The following is a 26,208-nucleotide window of genomic DNA, read 5'->3' as shown; positions in this document are numbered from 1 at the left end:
GCAGAGGCAGCAGGAGGAGAGATTGGTGGAGAGAGCAGCAGAGGAAAGAGGAAATGAATGGAGGCTATTACAGATTATACATAACAATAAACTACTAATGTCAGGATGTTATATGCATGAGGATCTGATAGTGATAATGATGTTAATACATCTGCCCTGCGCACGCACACGCACACACACACACACACACACACACCAACACACGCAGGCACCCACCCCAGAAAGCAGTAACACACCCACATCAGTATTTATCATTTCCTCGGGTCTGGGGGCAATGCAGGCCGGCAGAACGGACTCTGAGCTGATCCTGAGTCTGATATACAACCACCATCAACACCATAAATCTAACCTGCATGTAAGTACACGCACACACAAACCTGCACACAAAATCAATACTGCAGACAGAAACCATGCGTGGTGATTCAGTGCACCCCCATCCCTCCCACACTCCTCAACTCTGCTCCAAGCTCCAAGCAGGCCTTGAGAACCTTTATCTTCTGGATGAAAAGAATCTCCATTTTTACAAAGAAAGTCATTCATTTACCAGGAAACTGTCTGCCTAAGTATGTCTAACACAAAATATGCCCTGCTTGTTTTCCTACAGGGAGATATCATGGAATGAGGCCTCAGCTGCATTGAGATCCTTCTACCTTTATGCAAAACAAGAGAAAACAGTCAGAGATGCCAGCAGTGTGACTCTCAGAGATATTCAAAAACGATTGGATGAGAACATCCAGTGTTAAACTCAGGCAGCATCATTGACATTTATGTTTATGTCATTTGAAATTCTAATGGTAATATATAAACCAGGAGATATGTAAATCAGGTTAAAATGAATTTTATTTTGCTGAATGGTGCTGTCATTTATGTGGACTGGATAGGAATGTATGCTGCACTTCAGGAAGTCAAAATTAGCAGAATAAATGCTGACAATTTTTGCAAGAGGCAAAAATGAGTGAGTGAAAAACAAACATTCTTTTTTGTAATCACAGATAAGTCTCCTGTCACCCTAAGCCATCACTTCTCTGACAAATCATTGTTTATTAGACCACAGCATGGAAGCGACATTCCAGTTTCCACAAATGGTAGGTAGAAATTGATCTATGTTTTCATAATCCAAAGTTTAGATCTATTTATTGGTTCATTTAGTAAAATTTATTGGCAGTAAAAATAGTGCATATTGTTTTAAATATAAGTATTTGATTAACAACACCAGTTTAATCAAGACTACATATTTAAAAAGTTCTGATTAAATAAGCTAAAAAATGTTTAGCACATCCCACCACTACTTAAAAGTTACCCTAAAACCTTAGAAATAATATTTTCAGAGCTATGAAAAAAACAATTTCTTTAAATAGTTGTCCAACTCCTTCAAACACATAAATAAATATATCCATTCATGTATAGAAATCACTGACTACTTCAGATACGCATCGAAGGATTGATTGCAAGGGCATGTGTGTGTCCGTGTGTGTGTGTCCTAATTACACTTGTCTCACGAGGGTGATTGTTCAGTCCTCCGACATGGCTGAAGTAATCAAAAGGAGCAAATGTAACCTTGGGGCAGCTCACTGTAGCTGAGCAGAAACGCACACAGATAACCACAGCTACACTTCAACACATATATTCACATATATACACACACAAATGTTTCAACATGCTTTGAATCAGATATACACGCACACATACTGTATAACTCTTAGGACACACTAACAGACTTAAAGTGCAATATGCAAATGCTTAGTTTTACTGCCGCCTCAGAGGGAGGCCAGCAGAATGTCAATGAGGCGAAACAGGAGGTGTCAACCTGCATGGCGACTCTGAGTGTGTGTCAGCCACATGTTACGGTACAGTAACTCCACATTTAATCCCAGCTGCTTCGATCCCGCTTATCTGGGAAGTACAATGGCCTTTTTCATTTTCAAATTGTTCTGGATGTTCAGTTTATTTTCTGGAGTTTAAATGTAAATTTTCAGTCAAGTTTATCTGAAAAAGCTCAGGGTATTGCAAGTCTTTTGACTTAAGGTTTACAAACTATACACCATGTTCTACCCCTTTTTGGTATTATTTGCATATTATTTGTAAACTGAAATGATACGTATTTAAATTTTAGTTTCTTCATAAGAGCTGATGCCTCTTTAAATCTAGTGAAATGAGAAATCTGTTATTTATGTATCTGTAGTTTAAGAAAATAGGAAACATATTTGTACTGGATTTAAACTCCAACTGATAAGGTCAATGTTAATTCATAGAATATCAGTCCAGAAATGCTCAATCTCCTAGCTTTTTGCTTTCTTTTATCAAAAAATTACAAAAGAGACTCATTAAGCATAAACATTCACAACATAAATATTTTTTTGTCCTTGCAAGAAAATTATATTTTCATATAGCTGCTTGTCACTACAACTTTTGTGACATTTGTGCAAAAAAAATTAAGTCTAAAAAATTAAGATTGATCGAGAACAGGGTCCATCTGCCGCTGAGCGGGAGGAACAGCCCCCATGAAGTCGGTTACAAAGCACTTCCAGATTCTTCACCCAACACGTTGATGTGCCCTTGGGCAGCACACTTAACCTCAATGTGTCTGTTAAGGTGTGTATTAGTGTATGAATGTGTGCTGCTTCTGAGTGCTCTGGTTGAATGTGGTGTAAAAGTGCTTCACTGGTCTTCCTGACCAGTAAAGCACTTTATAAGTCCATTTACTGCTTAAAGTTTCCTACCTGATAAAATCTGTTCTGCTTTTTTAGTCAAAGAATCAAACGTTCTTCTATTTCAGCAGAAACTCCAGGCTGATTCAAATAAGACCTGTAATGCAATCAGACGCTGAATTATCCTGGCACAACAGACAAGCCAGATTAATGAAGCCAGCAGCACAAGTGAAGGATAAAAGGTAATTGACTTCAGTCCTTGAGGGTCTAATGTTGGAGTGTGTACATGTGCTTTTGTGCAACTTTGTCGTTCATTCCAGATCCAGGGTTCATGTGAGATCAATAGTCATCTATAGAGCGATTTGCCTTTTACCTAGTCACTGTATTTACTCTCATTTGCTAACGTTCTGCACAGCTTCCTTTATTTCTGTTAAATATTTCTGAGCAAATAGGAAAATATTTTCATATAAAAATATCAGCATACTGAAAGGTATATTCATGCACTGTAATTTATAGAGCTGCACAAAATATCAAATCAAAATTGTAATTGCGAAATCAATTACCAATAGTAACACACTAATGCTTAATTATGTATTTGTATTGATTGATGTATTTCAATTAAATTTGGTTCAATGCTGGAAATTACAGAACTTTTCTGCATTAAAATAAGTTTTTATTGTTCTTTTATAATATTTTAGTTTTAGTTCATTTAATGTGTTTCAGGCTTGAATTTGATTATTGAAATAAATTAAGTTTTTGATGCCATTCTAAATGACTGAGAAATATTAGAAAAAGGATATTCTGGTAACTTTTAGTTACCAAGCAGAGATTAGTGATTTTCACTCTACCAGAAGTGCTCACAGTCTCTTCTGTATGTTCTAACAAGACAAAAAGAATATCTTCTTTTATACCAGGTTTACCGAAGGTCCAGCAGGGTCAGAATACATTGGGCTCACACATAAATCGCAGTGAATAATTTTTCAGGCCATCCTGTGTTAGCAAGATGCTCCTTTCTAATCTTACAATAACTCAAGCAGAAATGAATCCGAACAAATCCAAAACAAATATACAGGTTCTGTGGATGTTTAAGCCTGTTTAAGCTGGATTAAGCTGTTTCCAGTCAGCAAACATTTTCATGCAACTATATAAATTGCATGATTGTGTGTTTGCTAAGCTGCATACACACAATCAGTTCCATATTTGTAGAATCACACTTGGGCATCTGCATCTTTGCGGAAATCAAATTTAATAGATTGTATTATAATTTGTATTAACTGTACAAATCAGGAAGCATGTTTAAATTTTCTTGACAACATTGTAATTCAGAGCAGTATTGCCTGTTATCAATAAGTAAACAGTTTCCTTACCTGTTAGGTACATTTCCTCTCCTTCCTGAAACATCATGTGACAGCGGGCACACCTGGCACAACTCGGGTGGTAATGCTTCCCTCCAGCCTGCAGATATAATCAAGGAGCAGGAAGGTAGAGACAAAAGATAAGAAACAAATTAAGAAAATTATAAGAGACATGATAGAAAACAGGAAACATCACGTGGCGAATAGAGACAACATGTAGAGATAAAAAGAGGAGATGAGTGCAGTTGTGTTGGGTTCCCAAAGATGTATGATCTTAAATCAAAACTTGGAGAGAAAGCTGAACATTTTCTTTTAAATATAAAACACAAAAACATAAAGATCTTGGACAGATGTGTTTACATATCTAATCAAATGTGCATATAATCCACATATTTAGGAACAACATTGTTGGCTTGACAAAAACGGCTATATAACAAAGGTTCTGTGTGCTGCAACATTAATTTCTGCTTATTAATACAGTATAATTAAATTTCTGCATTGAATTGAAATAAATTATGACAATAACTTGTTGCAAAATACCCAAATCTCATATGTATTTTAACATAATAGCACATTATCATCTAAAAACCTTGTATTTATTTTAGTTTTTATCTACCTCGAGGTCAGGTGACTTATAAAATTATAATTTTATGACAAATTATAATTTCTGATCAAATTAAAACACATCTATATGACCTACAATACACACCATCATATCCAAATATGTTCACTAAAAAATTATCAAAACTGCAAAGATACAAAATGGGTAAGGAGAATAATAGCTGTTCTAAGCTTACTGTGACTGGTACAAATAACTGACTACAGATCAGGACATTAAAGCAAGAAAAATATTCTAAACTGTTTTAATTACTTTATCAAGGAGACACCTGAAGTGAGTAGAATAAATAATAGTAGCTTCTCAAAAACCAGATGGGTGAAACTGGTGCATCTACATCTCAAATAACAACACATTTAGAAGAAATATTTTTATCTGATGGCCACAAATATTAAAACCTGTCCTAGTGCAAATATGGATCAAAAATGAGTTGAGAAAAAATATTTATTAGTTTTATTCTGTGTGCTGGACAAATAAGTCCTCAGTACCTAACTCCACAGTGAGTCAGTATATCAAAGGTCTGGGCTGCTTTGGGCCTAAAAGGGGAGAAGCTGCTAAAAACTACTGGATGTTAGAGCTGATCAACACAAGTACAGGAAGAAAGGCTCACCTCGAGTACTCTGCCGCTGATGTACCTGCTGCAGCCCTCACACCTGATTCCAAACTGAGTGTGGTAGTCATCCTCACAGTAAGGAATCCCGTCTCTGCCAGCAACACATATGAATTTCATTTTAACTCAATGCTCATTGCAATTGTGCTGTTTTCACCGTCTAAAATATAATGTGTCTCTAATTGTCAGAGCATTTCTGCATGGTCTAGTAATGGTAATGTATAAAGGGTTGATTAAGCCACTCACTTGCTGATGTATTCTCCAGTGAGAGCACAGCCACACGTCCTACATTTGAAACAAGTGATATGCCACTGCCTCTCCAAAGCCAGCAGAGACTGGCCCTGTTTGATCTCTTGGCTGCAGCCTGCACAGTCTGGACAGCAGGACAGGAGAGGCGAGAAGTCAAGCACTGAGAAAGGACATAATGCCTTTAAGCACTTGTCTTTCTGCTGTGGTTCTCCCCCACTCCTGTTGAGATTGTCGCACCGTTTCTGACAGATGGAGCGACCAAAATAAGGCTGTAAAACTACCTGGAGCACAGGCCACCTTCTGAGTGTGTGTCCCTGTTTGAAGGTGTGTAGATATGCTTTTAGCTGGGTTGACTCTGGCGGGAAAATAGCCATAAATGCTTTTAAAATATCTGTAAGAAGACTAAGCCAAATAGTGCTGTGAAATAATATTTGCTCCCTGACAGACTGTCTTTTTGTTTTTTTTCCCTTTTTGTCACAGTTAAATGCTAATTTCAATCCTTGTCTTATGTAAAAAAGTTTTACAAACCAAAACTTAATAACTACTAGGCATTTGTGGTAACTGGCAAGTTGCTGTGCAGGAACTTAAATCCACAAATCTTTACAAAAGTGCTTGAATTCAGACACATTGGAGACTCTGTTTAAGGTCATGTCACAACATCTTTGATTGGGACACCAAACAAAATCTGTGGATGTTAAAAGCTACCAAAACCATCTTGGTTTATTTTGAGTCATTCAGAGATACTGTAACTTCACTGGTGTGCTTCATATTGTCTTTAAAATTATGCAGCTATTATTTTCTATCTGTGTAGAAATAAATCAACTTGGGCCAGAAACAAGTAACCAAGAAAAATACAATGAAAACTGCACAAACACAAGTAATTATTAGGGTTATTTTTTCTCAATTTATTGGAATAAAAAATACAACAATTACCCTGAAGCACTTTACTGATTGGAATAGGATGCCAAAAAAATAATTTAATGTGAGCCAAACACCATTTGATTATTCCATTGTTTTAAAATATGAGCCAATAGCTTGACTATTGTTTTGTTTTTAATTGTTCTGCGTTTTATAGTTATTCATTTCCACTGTGTCAAATTCTCACATTAAATCCATGAGTATGACTGAGAAGTGTTTATGTGTGCATGTTTGCTTCTTACAGCTCGGTCCAAGAATCTTAACAGGCTTGTCCTTTTTCAGAGAGTGTGAGCACTGCTGACACACACACTTTTTCCCACAGAAGGTCACTCTGTCTCCAATTGGGAATGGAAGCCTGAGAACACACACAAAGGAAATTATGTAGGTTTCAACCCAAGCACAAAAATTGCATCCATTTAGCAATAATCATTCAAAAAAAACAAATCTGATGTTTTATGTGCCAATTCAAATCAAATCAATTATGAATAACAGCTAAAAGCATTTCTCTAGTTAAATGCCTTGTTTTGGCATAAAAGTTTAATTTTAGTGGCAAAATTTGAGGATAAATTCATAATAAAGCATCCATACAGATGAACTATCTTTTTGAAGAAGTTAAGACACATGGGCAACAAAAACAGCAATGTCTAAGATCTGTTGCAGAACAGACAGAACTTCAGTATTTGAATATATGTTAAGCAAAAATGCAGACACATAATTGAATCATACACAAAAACATTTAAAGTGTGTTCAGATTTTAACTCTTCAGTGGAGTAGTTTTTAACAGCACTGTTAAAAACTACAGTGCAGTACAGTTCCACTATGTATGAAATGAAGTACAATAAAAGTTTCAGATTTAAAAATTAATTGTGATGAAGGAAAAATTTTCTGAGAAAAGACAAAAGGCAGTTTTCAAATACCTATTAAGGCAAAAAAAAAAAAATCCAAACCAATGTGACACTAAAAAAATAAATAAATCATTATTAACTATTCACACTCTTGACAAAATCTTGAGCTGCCATTAAATGTTAATCATAGCTTTCTAGGACTTCTTCAAGTCACATAATTTCGGTCACCTTTCTTTGCAGAATTGATGTAATTAAGTAACACTGGTGACTTGAGTCTGAATTAGACGTGATGCCACATCATCTCAATTGTTTAAAAAAAAAGAAAGTCTATCCTGAGCCACTCAAAAACCTTTACTTTGCGTTTTTGTCTCTTTTTTTGAGCCTTGCTGATGTGCTTACGATTGTTGCAGCTGCATAAGTGCAGTAGTGAAGTTTCTCCTTCAGATTTTCTGGAGCATTATGTAGTTTCATCAATAGCAAGTCATCCAGCTCATTAAGAAACAAAGAAGCATCCGACCATCATGTGACTGTCAGTTATATATTCGTTTTTTTGGGTTCGTTTGGCTCGTTCCATCCATCCATCAATTGTATCAACTTGTCCTTGCACGTTCGCAGGGGGGCTGGTATTTCCAGCGGTCGTTGGGGGAGAGCCAACTTTCACCCTAGATAGTTTGCCAATCACACGGCAACACAAAGACACAGAGGACAAAAAAACCTAAAAAAAATCAGACCAATTAACCCGACAGAAGTTATTTGGAGTTTGGAAGGACCTCACAATGCAAACTTCATGTAAAAACACCCCAGATTGGGCTTCTAACCCAGGACCTTTGTGCTGCAAGGGAACAATGTTACTACAATGTTGGACAGTTAATGTTTAGTCAGTTTATAATACGATCTAATGATAATTTAGATGTTTAAAAAACTGAAATAGTTAAGCTATTTCAGTTATCAGTCTGTTGTTTTGTCTTTGTAAGAACCAAGTATACAGAAATGTATTTTTATGAGTGTAGTTTTATCTTTCTCCTTGATCTAATTTTTATAACAAAAACACATTTTCTTTACAATTACTTTGAAAACTACTTTAAAAAACCTGGTTGTGATTGTTCCAGTGAAAGTGTGTCATTGTCTCTTACTGTTGCTGACACAGTGAGAAACAGTAAGGCAGTTTTTAATGATTTGTTTTGAAAAACTCAGTTAAAGCAGAGATAAAAATGTCAGGAGTTACTTTTTCACAGCAGAAAGCTTTAATTTACTTTACTGTTACGACATAACCCAGAGCATAAAGAAAGATTTAAAAGGATCTTTTCACACTGTTGTCGTCTTTGTTATGCTTATCCATTACTGTTGTTTCATACTAACAAGTTGAACGTGACACTAGGAGTATATCTGATTAGGTAACAGCTCTAGGAAATGCAGAAATGTGTGTAAAGCAACATTTCACTTTACCAAGTAAAATGAAAATTCTTGACACAACCATTTCTTTTCAGATCTTTCCTGTTGCATTTCTTTAAAGTGGTGATTTGCAAGATAAGACTAGGTTTTGTAATACAAAATTATACTTTTTTCAAGATGGTAAGGCTTATGTTTTCACTGGTTCTTGCTTGTCTGCTTTGTAAAACAGTAGCTTGGTCCTACCTGCAGACACTGCAGACAAAACAGTGTGGGTGATACGTCCTCCCCATGGCAGAGACCACCTCTCCGGTGATGTACTGGTCACAGCTGTCGCACTGGGTCCCATACAGGCGCTGGTAGTCCTCAGTACAGATGTACTCACCAGAATGATGGAAGAAACCAGAGCGCACCAAGTCACAGCCGCACACTGACCAAACAAAAACACAAAACTCCAGTGGTTTGTTTTATTTTCCAGAAACATTGATGGGAAGCAAAGGCAGAAATAAATGCAATTAATTAATTAGGGCATCAAATGAAAGATGACTTGAAGGGATTAAAAATGTGCATGTGTGACGTCAACATTTTTGTAAATTATTTGATCTAAAAGCTTCAGTTTTACACTAAATCAGCAATAATATTGATCTGATTGCATTTTGTTCTTCCTCTTTTCCCATCCATCTGATCTAAAATAAAAAAATAAACTCTGGCTGTCATAGGAGAATGGAAAGATTAAAACATTTTATACACCTTAGATGGTGAGATTGTCATTTAATGTGTAGTATCATAAAAACTGCTGACTGGTACGATATGCAGGATTAGGTGATCAACAGGCAGAAATGACAGAAACTCCAGAAGATGTCCACTTTCTAGCATTTTATATAAAGTGTGACCACCACAACAGTCAGATTGTGTTTACAAAAAGTACATTTATGCCTTAGTGCAGGCAGTGTTGTGTGACAGTTTAGGAGGAAAGTGCACACTGTGTGTTTACGGTCTAGTGACAGCATGATTTATGACTTTTATTTAGCAAAAACAGGATCCCTCAGCCAAATGATTGTTTCTGGTCCAGTTGTGCGAACATTGGGATTGCCTCAGGTCTGCTGGATGGTTAAGCAGTTTAAATTGATCCAAACCAATATGTGGTCAAGTTAGAGGGAGCTTAGCCCATCTCCTGAAATTAGCTGTATTTTATGGAAACCAAGTATTCACAGTCTTCATATGACTTGAATTTGTTCACATTCTTTCATGGTGCAGCCACAAAATATTATGTATTTTATTGGGATTTTATGTGAAAGACAAAGAGTATTTGATCTGCACTTATCTTTGCACCAAAATATATTTCTACCAGCTTTGCACATCCAAAAAAGTTAATGGTTTATGACATTTTTCTTTGGAAAAATATGCAGCCTCTAACAGGTTGCTATGACTACCTCCCAATGTTTCACATTATTCATCTTCCCCATCAACTTTGAACATACTTCCTGTCCCTATTAAAGAAAAGCATTCACACAGCATGATGATGCCACCGCCGTAGACCATGGTGGGATGTGTAAAAAAAACAAACAAGGATAGGCAGGATATATTAAAACTTTGTAAGTTTTCTATCAGACAGTTTTTTAAATGTAGACTGAAAAGATCAATTTTGGCTTCATCTAATGAGAATATATTTTTCCACATATTAGCTGTGGCCCCTGCAAAAACTATAACTTGCAAATGGGAGTTTATATACATTTTTTAGGCATTCTTCTTGGTACTCTTCTATAAAAGCTAGTGGTTTGTGGTGACTCATTCTCCTAACTAAATTGTGAATCTCTGCAGCTACTCCAGAGTTACCATGATAATCTAGGCTGCTTCTCAGATTTATTTTCTCCTTTCTGTCATTTCGGATGGATTGTCATGTTTTAGTAGGCTGAGAATTGTGCATACTCTTTCCATTTTGGATGATGAATTAAACAGCACTTCAGAATTAGGTGATGTCTAAATGCAGCTGGCTCTAAATGAGCTCGTTTTATTCTGAAATAAAACCCAAATCTGAAAACAGTGGCATACATTTCTAATACAACCTCATTACAAATGTATGCCACTGTTTTCAGATTTTTTTAAAGTTTTGCATTAATTTCCTTCCACTTCACAATTATGCTGTGCTTTGTGTTTATCTATTTCATAAAATCCAAATAAAAAACTGAAATTATTGAATGGAACGCAATATGAGGAAAAGTTTAAGGGTATGAATATTTTTCCGACGCTCTGTATTAGTTTTATGCATATTAATTCAACAGTAATCATAATGTGAATGAATAAAATCTCTATCATCGTTTTCCCCTTGAGCTCTGCAGAAGTCAGCACACCATTTATCTGTCAGAGTAACATAATCAGCAGCATGCAGGCACAGGAAATTAAGGCCTATGCATCAGTATAAACAGCAGGACGATGATACGACCTGAATTAAACTATAGGTTAGACATATGAAAGGCAGCCAACGGATCAAGATGTCTGGCAGTGAATTGAGTGTCCACTCTGTAATTAAGCTAATGTGCTTGAAACCCAGTGGAGTGAATGGATCTGAGCTGATCCAAGCCGGAGTGTTAAGAGGCTGAGACGGAGGGTGAGACTACAGGAGAAATACTGCACAGTAAAGCCGAGTGTAGCTTGACTCAAGCCTGGGGTCAAAACAATTATGGAATATATATTAAATAGAAACAGTTTCATAATCCTAATAAAAACATTTAATGGCTTCGTAAGCTGATATATGTAAAAAGTCAAAAAGGCTTGAATAACAGTAGACAATGTATCTGAATTTGTATGGATTTGCAGGAAGGCAACTTTCTTAGAACAAAGCTTTAATACCATATAGTAGTTCAGATGATTAAGGCATAAAAATCAATAAGACTGCATGCAAAATGGGAAAATAAAAACTTGGATAGAACGACATAGCGACAATAGAACATATTCAAATAAAATTAAATTACTTAAAGCTACGAATAAAAGTTGAGAAACATAATGGCTCTTTATTCCAGGTTACGGCACATCCCCCATTTTCTGAAGGATTATTACTCCTAAAAATTAGAGTTATAGCTGAAAACCCATTAAATACAATTTCACACAGCTAGGTAGGACATGATGCTAAGTTTAACTGTGTTTACGCATTAAGATTGTACAGCTGAGGTGTCTTATCCCACTAATCCTGAATGAAAAGCCACATCATCCTGGTTGTGTTTTACTACTCACATCTTAGTGTGAGTCATTAAAAAGTCACACAATTAATGACTTTAATCTCAGAATTCTGACTTTTTTTTCAGTGGCCCTAATCCTCTTCCGTATAGCCAAGTGCTAGCTCTCAGTTTTAAATCTTTTGGGTGCACCCTGTTAACCTGAGATCTAAACCATGATAGAAAAACAGATGCATCAAATTTAGTTCCAATTCACCATCAAACACACAGGAGGAATCCACCTCAAGAACAATTCAGCATACCAAAAAGTATATACATACATTTTCTATGAAGCAGTTCTACCTAGAATCCATTAGGTTTCTGTAGACATCATATTTGACATTGATTTGTTAAATTATTAAAGTATTTAACTGTATTGTCAATTCACTTTTTTGATAAACATTAGCATTAAAAATAAATTTTTACAAAAACTCAGTAAAGGTTTATATTTAAACAACTAAATAATTCAGATTATTATTCAACAACAGATTATTATTCAACAACAATGTGCTTAACAGAATAAAAACCTAAATGAAAGAATATGCTCACTGATCTCAATGTGACATCAGCATGGTGGCTCCGAACACTAGGGGCGCTAGACAACGTAACAATGCAAGTTTTTTACCACACTAATATGATTTCACCGTGAATAAGATAACCATTTTCTAAATTTTTAGGCATCGCCTTCAGCTGAAAGAAATACAGGATCAACTTTCAGGGAACCAGCAGCAAATAAAAGCTAACAAGGCTAACTGCTAAAGCAAGCGGTGTTGCTTTAGCAGTGCTCTTTAAAGTTGGCAGAAAAACTGAAACTGCGGTCTGTCTACTCACTTTAGCTTCTTCCATCTCGTAAGTCGGCTGATAAACGGCAAAACTATTTGAAAAACTTTGTCACAAGTTTATATCCAGGACATTTTCCATCTTAAACTACATAGACGGTCACACCGTCAACTACAAGTCAACTACACACACAACAATGCTGCAAACACGGAGAAGAAAGGCGGGGCTTACAGCGACATTCTGCATTCTGATTGGCCAAACACACTGGGACATAAAAGTTCTGATTAGTTAGGCAGACTATCCGGCTTTCCTAACCTCTCTTAAAGAGGCACTCTCATTTTAAATGGGTTACGTTACCATAAATATATGTTTTAAAGCACATTAAAAAAAAAGAAAAAAACGTTGTATAACCATGCATTGTACATTCATGTCCTTCACTAGTGTTAATTTTCAATGTTATTTCTTTTAATTGTCAAAATACAGCTCTATTGTGGCTAATTCCAACAAGTTCTGGGACACTCACCAGGGAGTCACATTAAGATGACTTCAAAAAGAGTTAAAAGTCTATTAACTTAAATTGCTGACCATCAAAAAGATAATTCCATGTGAACTTATTTATATTTAAAAATATGAGTCACTTGTATAGAACATTTTGTAACTTTAGCCTTATGGTTTACTCAATATTTAGTTGTGCAATTTAATCTAAAATAAACTTATTGATATCTACAGTATATGCTATATACTTTCATATCAAATGTTTTTAACAGGCAATAAAAACTAGGACAACATCCCAAACATAGAACAACTGCTTCCACACAACTTTGAAATGCCAGTCTGACCTTTATTTGCTTGCTTGGGACTAAAGCTCTCTCAGCTTCTAAAACAATGTTTCATGCTCGTGTGCGCAAAATAATTCTTATACTGTCTCACCACGAGACAAGCGTGATATGCAAGAAAGTCAACAGTTCTAGCTTCAGTGGATTTCAAACATAATGCATGATGATGTATTTTTATTCAACTTGATGTAAACAAGTCTAAGTATACTATAAGGTCTATTTCCTCCTACTGCTGTCAATGCTCACTTGAGAATTGAGGCTAAATCCACATCATCATTTCTCATCCAACTCAAAGCTTTCACACATCATTGTCTAAGTGGAAAACGATTAAAATGTGCAGGAAAAAAGGGGAACTGTTCAGACTTGGCCTCTCTGGAGGGATCTCTGGTATATTTGGTTTTCTTGTCCACACCGGCTCTCACCCACTAAAATCCATTTATTAATGAAAAATTCTGACAACTAGGATTGACTGACCCTCCAAAACTGAATATCGAACCAGCCTCAGATGTGTTACTATTCAGGATTACTAAATTCAAGTAACTCTATATATGAGTAGACCCAACAGTCTAAGAATCTTTCTGAATGTTTTCCTGTTTTCCCTTTAGTTAAAAATGTTTTCACAACATTCTGCCATTTTCTCGCTGATGTTTTCACTTCACTTACCAAAAGCAGCAAAATATCTGAATACTTCGGTATTTGTTACCAGTAAAGATTAGCTTATTTGGCGTAAGTGCCTCAGTTAGGTCAATGCAAAACTGATTTCGAAGACAGTAAATCAATTTCATTGGTTTATTGCCAAAACACATTGGCTGAGGCAGAAAATCAGCTCTTACAGAAAGAAGAGTCACTGGAGTTATTTTAAAAAATTTAAAAGAAAACAGACTGGACACATAGCAAAACCTGTTGCAAATATGGCTGCAAAAATGGTCATAGGATAATGTTAATGTGATTTATGAAACCCTATATCAAAATTAAAAAATATTTCCATGATTTTGGTGACCTCACACATAATTTGAGTCATGAATGAACGAAATGTGGTAGAAAATTTGTCTGGCAAACTTAAGAACTCCTAAATTACTGATTATAAATGTTTAGTCACTCTAATTTTATCTAATTTATTATCAAGATCAAAATAAAACTGTACACAAACACTGAACCACTGTGCAAAACAGGGCTGACTCAAACAGTCGATGCTTTACAGTTTACTATTGGAGTCTCTTGTTTGTCCGTATGGCTTAGAAACCAACATTAATATAAAAAGGTATTTTTGTGCAAAAAATTTGTTATATTTTGAACAAACTAAAAGAAAATAAGCATTTGATGTATCTTTTCCTGATAATGCAGGGGATTTGCAGCTTAAACACTGGGGTGGGGTTCCATCTTCTCAATGATCCTAAACCCATAGTTTGCACTATAAAACAACTCCATACACAGTAGACTGAGATAACTGAGCAGTTATCTGTATTTCAACATAAGAAGGCAGGATTATTGCAGACATGAGGATGAGGTACAAGTGGAACATAAAAGATAAGAAAAGGAAGATGGGAGTCAGGGGAGAGATTAAAGTGATCAGAATGGTAAAAGGGCATCAAATGTGATGTGAAAGAGAAGCAGACAGCAAAGTAAAGGGATCAGACAGAAGAACCCAAGGGAGGTATCAATGAGGTTATCGATCTGTTCATCTAACACACGTCTGCCTTCCTGTCACTCTCTCTTCCTTTACTAGCAACATCAACGCAGAGGAGAATACTTTTATGCCCTCCAGTCAATTCACATTATCTGGATGAATGAATGAAAGAAGAAGCCTAAACAGATGAAGTAGTCTTCAGAGTCAATTTAACATTTTTAGTTTATCAAACGTGGAAAAAGAGGTACTGTTTAGATTTCACTGAACATACAGTACAGCGCTTTGCAACTAGAGGTAACTAAAGTGATGTTTTTGAACAATGGGTGGAAACCTGGAGTACCCAGAGAGAAGCTATGCAGGCAACATGCAAACTACATGCAGAAAGATCCCAAACTGGGATCCAAACCCTGTTCCAACCGTGAAGAGCAGTTGAACTGGAGTTTCCCATTGGTATTCAGATAGCTGTTTTTTGCAGGTAGGATACTGACTACTAATTACAGCTTCGCAAAACCCCACCTAAAAAATTGCTAAGCCATCCTTGTAAAGCTATGTTTTTTAATTTACCATATCAGCTTTATTTATAGAGCACTTAAATCTGACAGAAAATCTTGGAGCAAAAAAGATAAAATCAGTGAGATGTCAGCAGCTGTCAGGACGGCTTGAGCCTGTTTCAGTATTTGTCCAATAAACAGTTCAGTCACAAAATTAACAAATATATAAATCCTCTAAAATTCCACTTTAACACCATTCCTCCCTCTTTGTTGGCAAAATAGTGTAAAATATAATCATGCTGTTTATGGCAAAAAGAAAACAAAGACCATTGTGACTGAAACCCAAAGCGAAAGCTGAAAATGTGAGACAAAAAAGAGACAAAGCAGAGGAAAATATAATAAGAAGGAACAAAAACAGAGACGTCTGTGTATTGACAATTTCATTCTTGTCCATTTCATCAGTTGATTCCCACTCAGCCAACTCCATTAGCCTGTTGTCATTACGCTTACTCTACAAGATCAAGTGTCCATAAAGATAAACACTTTAATATCAAAAGAAGGCCACTTCCGTCAATAAATCTGCTCTATTTCCTATCACAACGAACCGTGAGTGTTTGCATCCTATAAGCAAACACTCAATTAGTCCATGCCTACTCCAAACAAACAACCAAAGGAATCATATTCAGCTCTGATTATTTTTTAAAAACCCCAGTGAGCAACGCTGCTTGAGATGAAATCTGGTGTTTTATGTAAAAATAGAAACTCCCCCCTTCTTTGGTGCTTTGTAACCGAGAGCAGTGAGGCGATGTTCGCTGCAGATCAAATGGAGAAAGCTGTGTTGTCTTGCAGCACGCTTTGGGACTGCGAAGGTCCCAGCCTTTAGAAAGAAGGTTAGCTGGTTGGAGTCTGACTACTGGGTGAAAACCTGCTGACTGCACTGCAAAGCTGGCTGCTGACTCCAGACCTCTTTTGCTGGATTTGGCCCCATCTGTTTAGCTTAACCAAGGAAAAACAAACATGAAAAATACAATTACACTCACAAATTTGATTTTTTTGTGGGGGTTATCGATATGTATTATATTTTTATTATAACATTATTGGTAAATTATATTCATAATATCTCATATGAGTTTTTTGGGGAACCTTTACAGTAACTGTGAATAAGAGATTTCATTGGAGGGTAGTGCAATGAAAATAAAGAATTATGGTAATGTCTTATGACATCAAAAGATTTCATACCCCTTGATTTTTTTCACATTTTACCATGTTACAACAAGCTTTAATATATTTTACTTGGGTTTCATACAATATACACAGAAAATGAAGAACATAATTGTAAAGAGTAAAGAAAATGGTACATGGTTTTTGAAACAAAAATTGGAAAGTGTAGTGTACACATGTATTTTACCTCACTGAGTTAATATTTTGTATAATTATGACTCTTGTGGTAACAATAGATTGAAAATTTTTCACATTCTAGTTTGAAAGATAGTTCAATTGGTAGATTAAATGAAAACACTCTGTGAGCATCAGTTTTAATTAATTGTCCCACAAGAACTGAGCCTGAAACAGGCGAATCTGGTGGAGTGTTGAATCTCCACTCTAGTCTGAAGTCTTTTGAAGAATCTAACAGGTTATCTTCAAAGATAACCTGTTAGATTGCCTTTTATTGCCTTTTATTTTGCTACTTTTACTGCGTATTGCAGTAAAAGAGAAAAACTGCAATCATAAACAAAAAGCACGGTGATTCCTGAGGCAGCTTCTGTCCCTTTAATTAATCAACTTCTTGTGCAACAACAGCCTGTAATGGTTGAGGTGATGGGTTTCTCAGAAGAAATGCTTTGGAATGCATCCAGAAGCTCTTTGATATGGCTCAGCACCCAGAGCATCACTTCCTAAGGGGACAGAACCACGACTGATCAAATCTGGACTGAATCATTCTGTGGTTCTGAAGGAACAGGTTTGATTTGTGCAACCTTTTTTTCTGCTTGTGAATAACTTGAATTCTTAGTTTCATAAAATTATTGTTGCATTCAGCTCTACAAAAAACTTTTCTAGATAGAAATAAAAACATCAAAGGTAAAATGTTTTTCACCCTATTGTACTTTACTGGAATATCCACCAGAAACCTTGGCCCATAATAGGTACGTTTTATGGTTCTTGATGCTTCTTTTCAGTGTATCACCTTTCATATTGTTTTGAATGCCAAGTTTCAACTCTGGCATAGTTGAAGTTAGATATGCACTGTATTTTATTGAGCACAGACATTAATATGGATCTAATTATGGTGGTTCCTTCTTGTCTGAGTACTGGCAATAATTTAATATTTAATCATGCAAACTGAGTTGGGGTGTGATTTTACAAATGGAAAGCCATGAACCAGTCCAACAGAGAAAGTAAGCAAGTATGAAACCTTTCAGTCAGTGAGAGAGAAGCAACATATGTACAGAAGATCCGGATGTTTTACCTTGGCAGGTGAAGCAGTGAACATGGAAGTGCATGTTTTTCACACGCACCACCTCTCCACGACAAGCCTCCCGACAACGCTCACACGTGATTGGTGAATTTGCTCTGGTGGAGAGAGTAGAGCTGCTACTGTTGTGGTTTCCTCCATAGAGGCCTGACTGGAACTTAACTGGACGGAGAGGGAAAGAGTAAAAACATGCAACTTATTATAATTTTCATGCTCCTCCTTTTGTCTTTGTTTAACTGATCTTAAACAACTCAAAGTGCAATAAAGATGTGTAGAGCTTATAAAAAGAGGGTGTAGTTGTTTGATTACAAAACATGTAGCTAATAAATTAGGAAATACTGTAGTTCATTTGGTTCACATTCAAGATTAAACTGCAAGGAATAGAGTAATTCAAAGAATAAAATAAATTTAAAAAAGCATTGTATAGTGCTCAGCAGGCTTAACAAACCTGCCATCAAAATGACAGAGGAAACAAAATCTGCAGCGTGAAGAGCAGTCATGAAATAATCCAGTGCATGGCTGGCTGCAGGTTTGCGCAGACAGCTTAGTGATCGGCTTCTTAACTAACAGTATCAACCGAAAAGTCTGTTACTGTAAACAGGAGATCAGCAAGACTTCTAAGCTTTAATCACCATGTAGCAGCCTGACTGAGAGAAATTAAGGGGTGAAAAGTGTTAATTCTTTATGTCAGAATTAACGCCAACATAAGAGGTTATGTCTGTCTCTGCCAAGTAAAGTAACAGCAAATTAAAGAGAAAGCAGCAAATTAATTCCATGTGATGAATTGATGTAAAAATAAGACAGAATTGTAAGGTAGAGGGAAATAGACACATGATTTAAAAATGTTTAACAAATAAATTTGGAATTGTTTTCAGTCCTTCTGAATCAATATTGTCAGTTGGATTTAGGTCTGGACTTTGACTTGGCCATTCTTGCACTTGACTATGATTTGATTTAAACTTCCTGGTTGTACGTTTAGGGTTGCTGTCCTTCTGGGAGGTGTATCTCTGCTCCCATTCTTTTGCAGACTAACAGGTTTTGTTCTAGATTTGTGCTTCTTTCCTTCCCGAAGAGACGCATCCCCAAAGCATGACCTCCATGTTTCAAAATGATGCCCAAAGAGTTTAGTTTGGTGATTGTTTTTTTTAACAGTGTTTCAACACTTCCACTTTTGTGTTGGCCTATTGGAAAATCTCAGTGAAATATCTTAAAGCCTATTACTGCAATATCACAGAAAGTTCAAGATGCACACTTGTAGTAGTGCATGAATCACTGTGCAACAGTCTGAGATAGAAATTAAGCTCCATTCAATTCCATTACACTTAATGCTGCTGCATTATGCAATCGCAGTAAACACAACATGGAGGCAGGTTAAGCTGATGACAGCAGGAAAGGGGTACACAGAGCACAAGCTGTGGGTGTGTGCATGTTTACAGGATGGGGAAGAAAAAAAGGTAAAAAGTAGGACAAAAATGTTTCCTCCAGAATGTGTGAGGCTGTGGGTGTGTATTACAGACGCTGGCTTTGGTTGTGCAGCCAGATGGTAGCACGAGAGTTGGAACAACAGACAGAGAAAGATCTGAGCCACCTGTGATCGGCTGCAAAAGGAATGCAGTATTTTTATATGTTTATTATTAGTAGTTTTAAATGTTGTTCTAGTTTCTGGAACTGATAAATGTACAGTGGAGGTGATTCACGGTTTTCTGATTTGTGTGGACGCTGGATGCAGTTAAAACACTACTGCTTTCTGTACAGATGCTTCTGTACAGAAGCACACCTTCACACAAGGCTGTTAATTGTGAATCTTTTGACAGCACGACTCTGATCTTTGACCTCATGACTGCAAAGCCTGGAATAAAAACCAATAAGCTCTATTGTAATATGAGCCAGAGCAGTCAGATGGAACATAACTCCAATGCTTTCAGTAGATTTGATGGCTTCCAGTTTGGGTTCCTCTGCTTTTCTGTCAAAGCAGCAACTTGAAGAATCCTAATTAATATGAGTTATAAAAACATTTAATTTCCCTTTGGGATCAATAAAGTACTTTTGAATTTCAACCACTGAATCCTCACCAGATCCTAAGTTTTAAGACCCTTCTAATGTGGATAAATGCTGCTCTTTATCGATTTCCATCAAATCTGACCAGTTTCTCTCTTCTCTGTCGAAAAGCCTCCCCGCAGCATGATGCTGCCATTAAAGCCAGACTTGTGGAGGGAGCAACTCAGTTATTCAGTCAACAGATTGTTTAGTCTAAGTCACTGCAGCTTCTGCAGCGATACAATGAGCTTCTTGGTTGCTTCTCTTATGAGCCTGAAGGTTAATAATTGTGTCAATAGATTTTCTGTTTTTTTCAGTGATTTCAACAGTATTTATGGAGGAGGACAACAAATCATCTGAGGAGCAGTGAGTCGAATCTAATTCTGGTATCAAACATTCTGGACCTTGATAGTAACTTCCACCAACACTGAGGATTACCTAATAAAATTAAACTCTAATCAGCTAATTGGGCCAAATCATTTCTGATCTAGTTCAGTCAATATTTGTGAAAACTCCACACAAATGATAAAGCTGTTTCTAAACATTACATGGCATAAAATGCATATTTTAACATTAGCCTGAGAAAAATATTTCTGTTATGAGAATATTACACATCGCTCACCTTTTGTTGGTCCGCTCATCGTGCCAAGAGGAATCCCAGCAGCCTGCCTGCCAACTACAGTCGGTCCTTATGACCACACGCTGTTTAACTCTGTGGGTCCGTATCCGACTTAACCTGCTGTCCCTCCCCTCTCACTCTGCTTCAGTCTGGAGAGAGCTTTCCCCTGCTCCTCCCCGCCAAGCGGATTACTGGCGGCAGAGCGCACCTCTCCACCCTGCGTAAAGACAGCAAATTAAATGGAAACTGACGGTTCGCTCCTCATCACGCCCTCAGCTCCAGCGCCTCCCAAAAAGGACAACCTCCAGCAGCTTTCGGTTGAGCCGAGATGTCCATCCCGCTCTGACCGATCAGCTTGCCTGTACCACCGCATGCGTGGCCGAGCGTGCGCTCCCGCATCCAGGCTCAGTGCTGGATGGTGACTCGCTTCAAGGCTCGGGAGTTGTCAGAGCGCCTGGTCAGCGAAGATCCTCTGTCCATACGGTGCTAGAGCGCCGCACCGCGTCAGAAAAACATACTGCAGCCATGCAAAGCAAGTCAACTCTGTGCCATTATTTTTATTTTAAATTGTACAAAACTTATATCCACGGAAGAGGATTATGGCCACTGAAAAACAAGAAATTTGAATTTAATCTTAGAATTCTGAATTTAATCTCAAAATTCTGACTTTTTTTCTCAGAAATCTGACTTTAAAGCGGATGGGCACCAGCGAAGAACCATTTTGCTCTTCTTGAATGAAATTACATATTTGGGGACCCACGAAAAAACTAGATTAAATCCAACATGTTCCTCCAGAATATTTGTTGTCCTCCTTCACAACTTGCATTTTGGTGAATGATTAATAATTAAGGACTAGGGTGTTAGCACTATTGCACTAAGAAGGTCCTGTGTGTGCATTTTTATTTGTAATTTTTTGCATGAAGTTTGCATTTTCTCCCTATGCAAGTGTGGGATTATCTCCAGGTACTCTGACTTCTTCACACAGTCCAAACACACATTTTAAGTTTAGTTGTTTGTTATTATGTTGTTGACTTTACAGTAGGGGTCTCAAACTCCAGGCCTCAAAGGCCGCTGTCCTGCAATTTTTAGATGTGCCACAGGTACAAAACACTGAAATGAAATGGCTTAATTGCATCCTCCTTGTGTAGATCAGTTCTTCAGCGCCTTAATGCCGTAATTATTCTATTCAGGTGTGGTGCAGCAGAGGCACATCTAAAAGTTGCAGGACAGCGGCCCTCGAGGACTGGAGTTTGAGACCCCTGCTTTACAGCAATCCCTCATACGAAGCATGCATGAAGCGACAGTTTCTTTAACAGAAAGAAACGTCCAGCAGAACTCGGCCATCTGCCTTGACCGACTGGGGCTTTGAGAAGACAGAGCACACCCCCCGCCCCACACACACAAACAGTAGGACTGATGTAGGAGCACTTTCTATGTTCATTTTAGCTGATGGCTCCTCCCAGAAGATATCACAGCTAAACAGAATGCCAAGGAGAGAAAAAAACCAGAGAAAATATAAAGTTAGCAGATGAAATAACATAAAATAATGCAAATTAGAGAGTAATGAAAGAAGAAATTAGTGCAGAAAAGTGGTGAGTTTTTCATCCAGTAGACTGAGCCAATAGCAGCATAACTACAGCAAAAGCTCATGATATCTATGTAGTTAGAATGAGAAGAATGGACTTAAATTAAAGAGACCATCAGCTATCTGCTGTTTTATTCTTACAAATTAAAATATGTTTTGACATTATCAAGTTTGTAGTTTGAAACATAACCTGTCAGTCAGTCATCAAAGTGTTATCAATCATGGGACATAAAAGATGTATATCAAGACATGTTCACAAAGAAAATTACACATTTTCAGGTTGTTTTACATGTAATGCAGAACCAACCAGATGAGGTGACTGATCGTTATAGCTTTAGTAGTTGAAACTGTTAAGCAAATTTGTAGACATCTTAATCTGTTTTTTTAAATTAAGTTACAGATGGTTGTATAAAATGAAACAGTAGGAAATTTCAGACAAATCAGACCAGGTGACAGGACCCCATCTGCAAGAACATAGAAACATCAACAGAGGGCACTATATGTCTAAAAAACAGAAGTCCAAAACTTTCAATTCAAAGACGTACCACAGTGTCTTGGTAGTACAGTTAGAGTTCCCTTGAGGAAAACGTAAATTTAACTTGTTTTTATTTTCCATGAAAAGGTCTGATGGTGATTTGTGTTTTATTCCAAACTGTAGTCTGTTGAAATGTTTTTCAGACAAGTGTAAACTCATATGCTCTTTCAGTTATCAATTTATGTTTGGGAAAATCTGTAATTCATAAGTTGGACATTCAGCATGGTTCTTTCTTTGCATGCAAAAGCCTTCAACAACAAAACATGTTTATAGAGTCAACTTCTAGTCCATGCTGGCTCACTTCCCTGTAATTGAGAAACAATGTGCAGGACACTTCCTGCAAACACTGGCAAACCAACCGGTGATATTTCCCAATGCCTGCTGCCGACGTTTCTGTGGAACAAAATTAAACGTATAAATTCTTCCTCCACAGGAGAAGAAAAACAAATCTGCCAATTTAAGCTGGAAGAATGAAGCTGCATCAAACAGCAGAGTTTTGAACTCTGCCCTCACTGTTGTGTGTCATAGATCTGAGCTGCTTTTTCTGCAAACATCAGCTGCAGCAGGGCTGAATCCATCTCTTATCTCTGTGGCCTATTTTGCCTCAGATAGAAACAGAGAAGTGCAGAGTCAAAACTATGAGTCCTGAAGGAAGCATGCAACGTAACGTCTGTCTGGGGTCAGAAAAACAATGTAACACAGAGAGAGTGTCAGTTCATTTATGATTAATAGCCTATTGGCAAGTCTGTCTAACTCTTTTTTAAAAACAGCAACACTTCTCAATTCCAGTCCTCAGGACCCCCTGCTCTGCATGTTTTAGATGTGCCTCTATTTCACGACAGCTGATCCAAATGATTGCATGACTTCTTCTGCAGGCATCAAGTACTGCAGAAGCCTGTTAATCACCCATAGATTTAATCCAGGTGTGTGGCAGCAGGGAAACACCTAAAACATGCAGGGCAGGGGGGCCTGAGGACCGGAATTGAGAAGCACTGGTTTAGAGGAACTGTCTGTCAGCCACACTACAATAATAGGGATTTTAAATATACTACATATACTTATTGATGCTTTTTTACATTTACAACCACAAACATTGGTGGATATAAGCACCAAACACAAGGTAGGTAGGTGAAAGAGAAAGGATGAATAGTTAAAAAAATGTACAAGGCAAAAACAAGTGTAGTGTACATTCGTTTTTACTCCAATCTCAAGGCTTTTGCAGAAAAGGTTTTCTTCTACAGTTACCCTGTATGTAGCTCCATCTACAGTATCTTCTCATTTGGAGATTAACCCAATCCAGGCTAAATAAAAGAATCCTCTAAGCATGATGCTGCTACCACCATGTTTCAAGATTATAGTAAATTCAGGATAAAGAGCAGTGTTCAATCCCATGGCTCTCATGGCTTGTCTGATCACTGTACATATGTTTTAGACATGTAACTTTTCTCCCAGATGATGTCCAACTTCAGTTGGTTTTTAGGAGGGTTGTTCTTTTGCAGAGCAAAATGTTCTGCAGGTGCAATCTGGTTATGTCTTGGGAAAGATTAAGCAATGTTGTGCTTCAAACAAACCAAACAAGGGGTAAGTTAAACAAGCAATACTGGCGATTAGTTTCTACATTTAAACCTAAAACGGTGGTTTGAGAAAGATAAAATAAGCTGGTTGAAGAAAGAGAAAAAGACTACTGTGACACACTTAAACCCTTGTTCCGGCACAAAGTGAAAAATGTTGATATGTTAGAACATCTGAAAGATGTTCAGACTAACACAATAGATACTACAAATACAAAAGGTGTTTTGCCTGAGCAGAAAGTAGCCACATCCTCTTGGAAAGGACACAGTAAAGGAAATGTGGCCCAGCACCAGGTTGTAAACAAAACAGCAATGTGCCTCCCAAACACAAGGACCTATGGTTATTCTTTTTGTAGCCATCTCAAGATAGCAATAAAAATCAATACAACTTAAATAAATGCATTTAACCTTTTAATTAAAGCAGGAAGGGAGCTGTTAACATGCAATTTATTGAGAAACAAAACAAATTTGCCCATTCAGTTTGACTAAACAATCTGCAGACATTTCATTCAGGTAAATTTAATCAATATTTCTGGCTATAAATGATCCAAGTTTAGCAGCTACAAAACACTTAGATAATTTAGATAACTTCCAGTTGATTGCTAAATTTTCTTGCACAAGAAAAGTAGTTCAGTTGTGAACTGACTAATTATGATAATTTTTTCTCATCTGGTTTATTTGTGATTAGAACATAAAGAATATAGTGGTTCTCAACATAATTCCATTTTATGGCAGAAAAGTCTAATTATATGTATAAGTCCAAATTAAGGAGACAAGTTTTTTTGCTAATGTATCAATTACTTTAAATTCAGAAATTGACATAAAACTTGAGAGAGGCCAATTTACTTTTAATTTACATGTGTACTAAATAAAGACAGACCTGAGGATTTGGTTTAACATATACCTTTTTCTTGTGTGACATCATGGGAAAATAAAAATAAATCATAGAAGGAAGAAAACTGTGGACCTCCACATGCCTGGTTTATCGCTGGGTATCATTTCCAGATGTCTGTGGGCACCAGGTTCATCTGCTCTAGCAATTATAGGCAAGTCTAAATAGCATGGGAATGTCCAGTTGACATAATGTTCAGGAAGGAGACATGTTCCGTTTTCCAATTATGAGAAATGCGTAAATCAAAAAGCAAAATTCCTTATGAAAATGCTTGCTGACGCTGGTAAAAGTGTGTCATCATCCTCAGAGAAAGGAGGCCTTTCTCTGCTTGTTTTTTCCATTTGGGTCTAAACTGCTTCTACAAACACTAGATGCTTAAAAAAAGACTGTTTTCGATCAGAAACGGCAGAGAACAGATTCCAGGTGAGGCAGGCAGTTCCCTTGCCTCATGGCAGGGGGCGCTCATGATCCCAGACATTGTGACTCCACAACTGCAGAGTAAGAGACAGTAACAAAGTCAAGTGCAGCAATATATTTATAGTTTTCTCCTCTTACCACAGATTATTAATAATCGAAAAATAAACATTAAGCCTAAAACCATACTACTGCAACAGACTGAATGTTCTGCTTTTTGTGTGGTAAATATTTTAGTATTTTTTTGGGGGGGGGGGGGGGGGGGGGGGGTCAGTTGCTATAGCAACGAGCCTGCTCGTAGCTGCATAGCTGTGGAGTATAGCACGAAATTAATAATATCTACATGTCCACGTTTAATTGAGTTATCCCAGATTGTAAGAATTCTACTATTATTAGCCTTTATATTAGGAAAAACATGTGCTTAATTGAAATTTAAAAAATTTAAATGGCCAATTTTGAGTACCCTCCAAAATGTATTTTTACAGTCTGATGATCATTATATTCTT

The 26,208-nt window shown here is 37.0% G+C and overlaps 1 protein-coding gene across 2 annotated transcripts in view; it reads right to left on the bottom strand.

Annotated features, from left to right (window-relative positions):
• The window catches only part of LOC116728610 (actin-binding LIM protein 3-like), a 42,091-nt gene extending 20,944 nt beyond the window's left edge, over positions 1-21,147 (bottom strand). Inside the window, exons 1-7 of one of the 2 annotated variants that reach the window (XM_032576850.1) lie at positions 20,709-21,147; positions 18,044-18,211; positions 8,877-9,060; positions 6,639-6,751; positions 5,476-5,602; positions 5,230-5,323; positions 4,016-4,103 (exon numbers count right to left, since the gene is read on the bottom strand). In XM_032576850.1, coding sequence (XP_032432741.1) covers positions 4,016-4,103; positions 5,230-5,323; positions 5,476-5,602; positions 6,639-6,751; positions 8,877-9,060; positions 18,044-18,211; positions 20,709-20,727 — 793 coding nt within the window. In that variant the 5' untranslated portion in view covers positions 20,728-21,147. The remainder of the gene's footprint in view (positions 1-4,015; positions 4,104-5,229; positions 5,324-5,475; positions 5,603-6,638; positions 6,752-8,876; positions 9,061-18,043; positions 18,212-20,708) is intronic. The other variant, XM_032576851.1, reaches the window with a different exon arrangement.
• Positions 21,148-26,208: the final 5,061 nt, after the last annotated feature.

The sequence above is a fragment of the Xiphophorus hellerii genome, chromosome 11 (genome assembly GCF_003331165.1).
Source record: "Xiphophorus hellerii strain 12219 chromosome 11, Xiphophorus_hellerii-4.1, whole genome shotgun sequence".
NCBI lineage: Eukaryota > Metazoa > Chordata > Actinopteri > Cyprinodontiformes > Poeciliidae > Xiphophorus > Xiphophorus hellerii.
The sequence above is the reverse complement of the archived record's forward strand: the minus strand, read 5'-3'. Positions and strand labels throughout refer to the sequence as shown.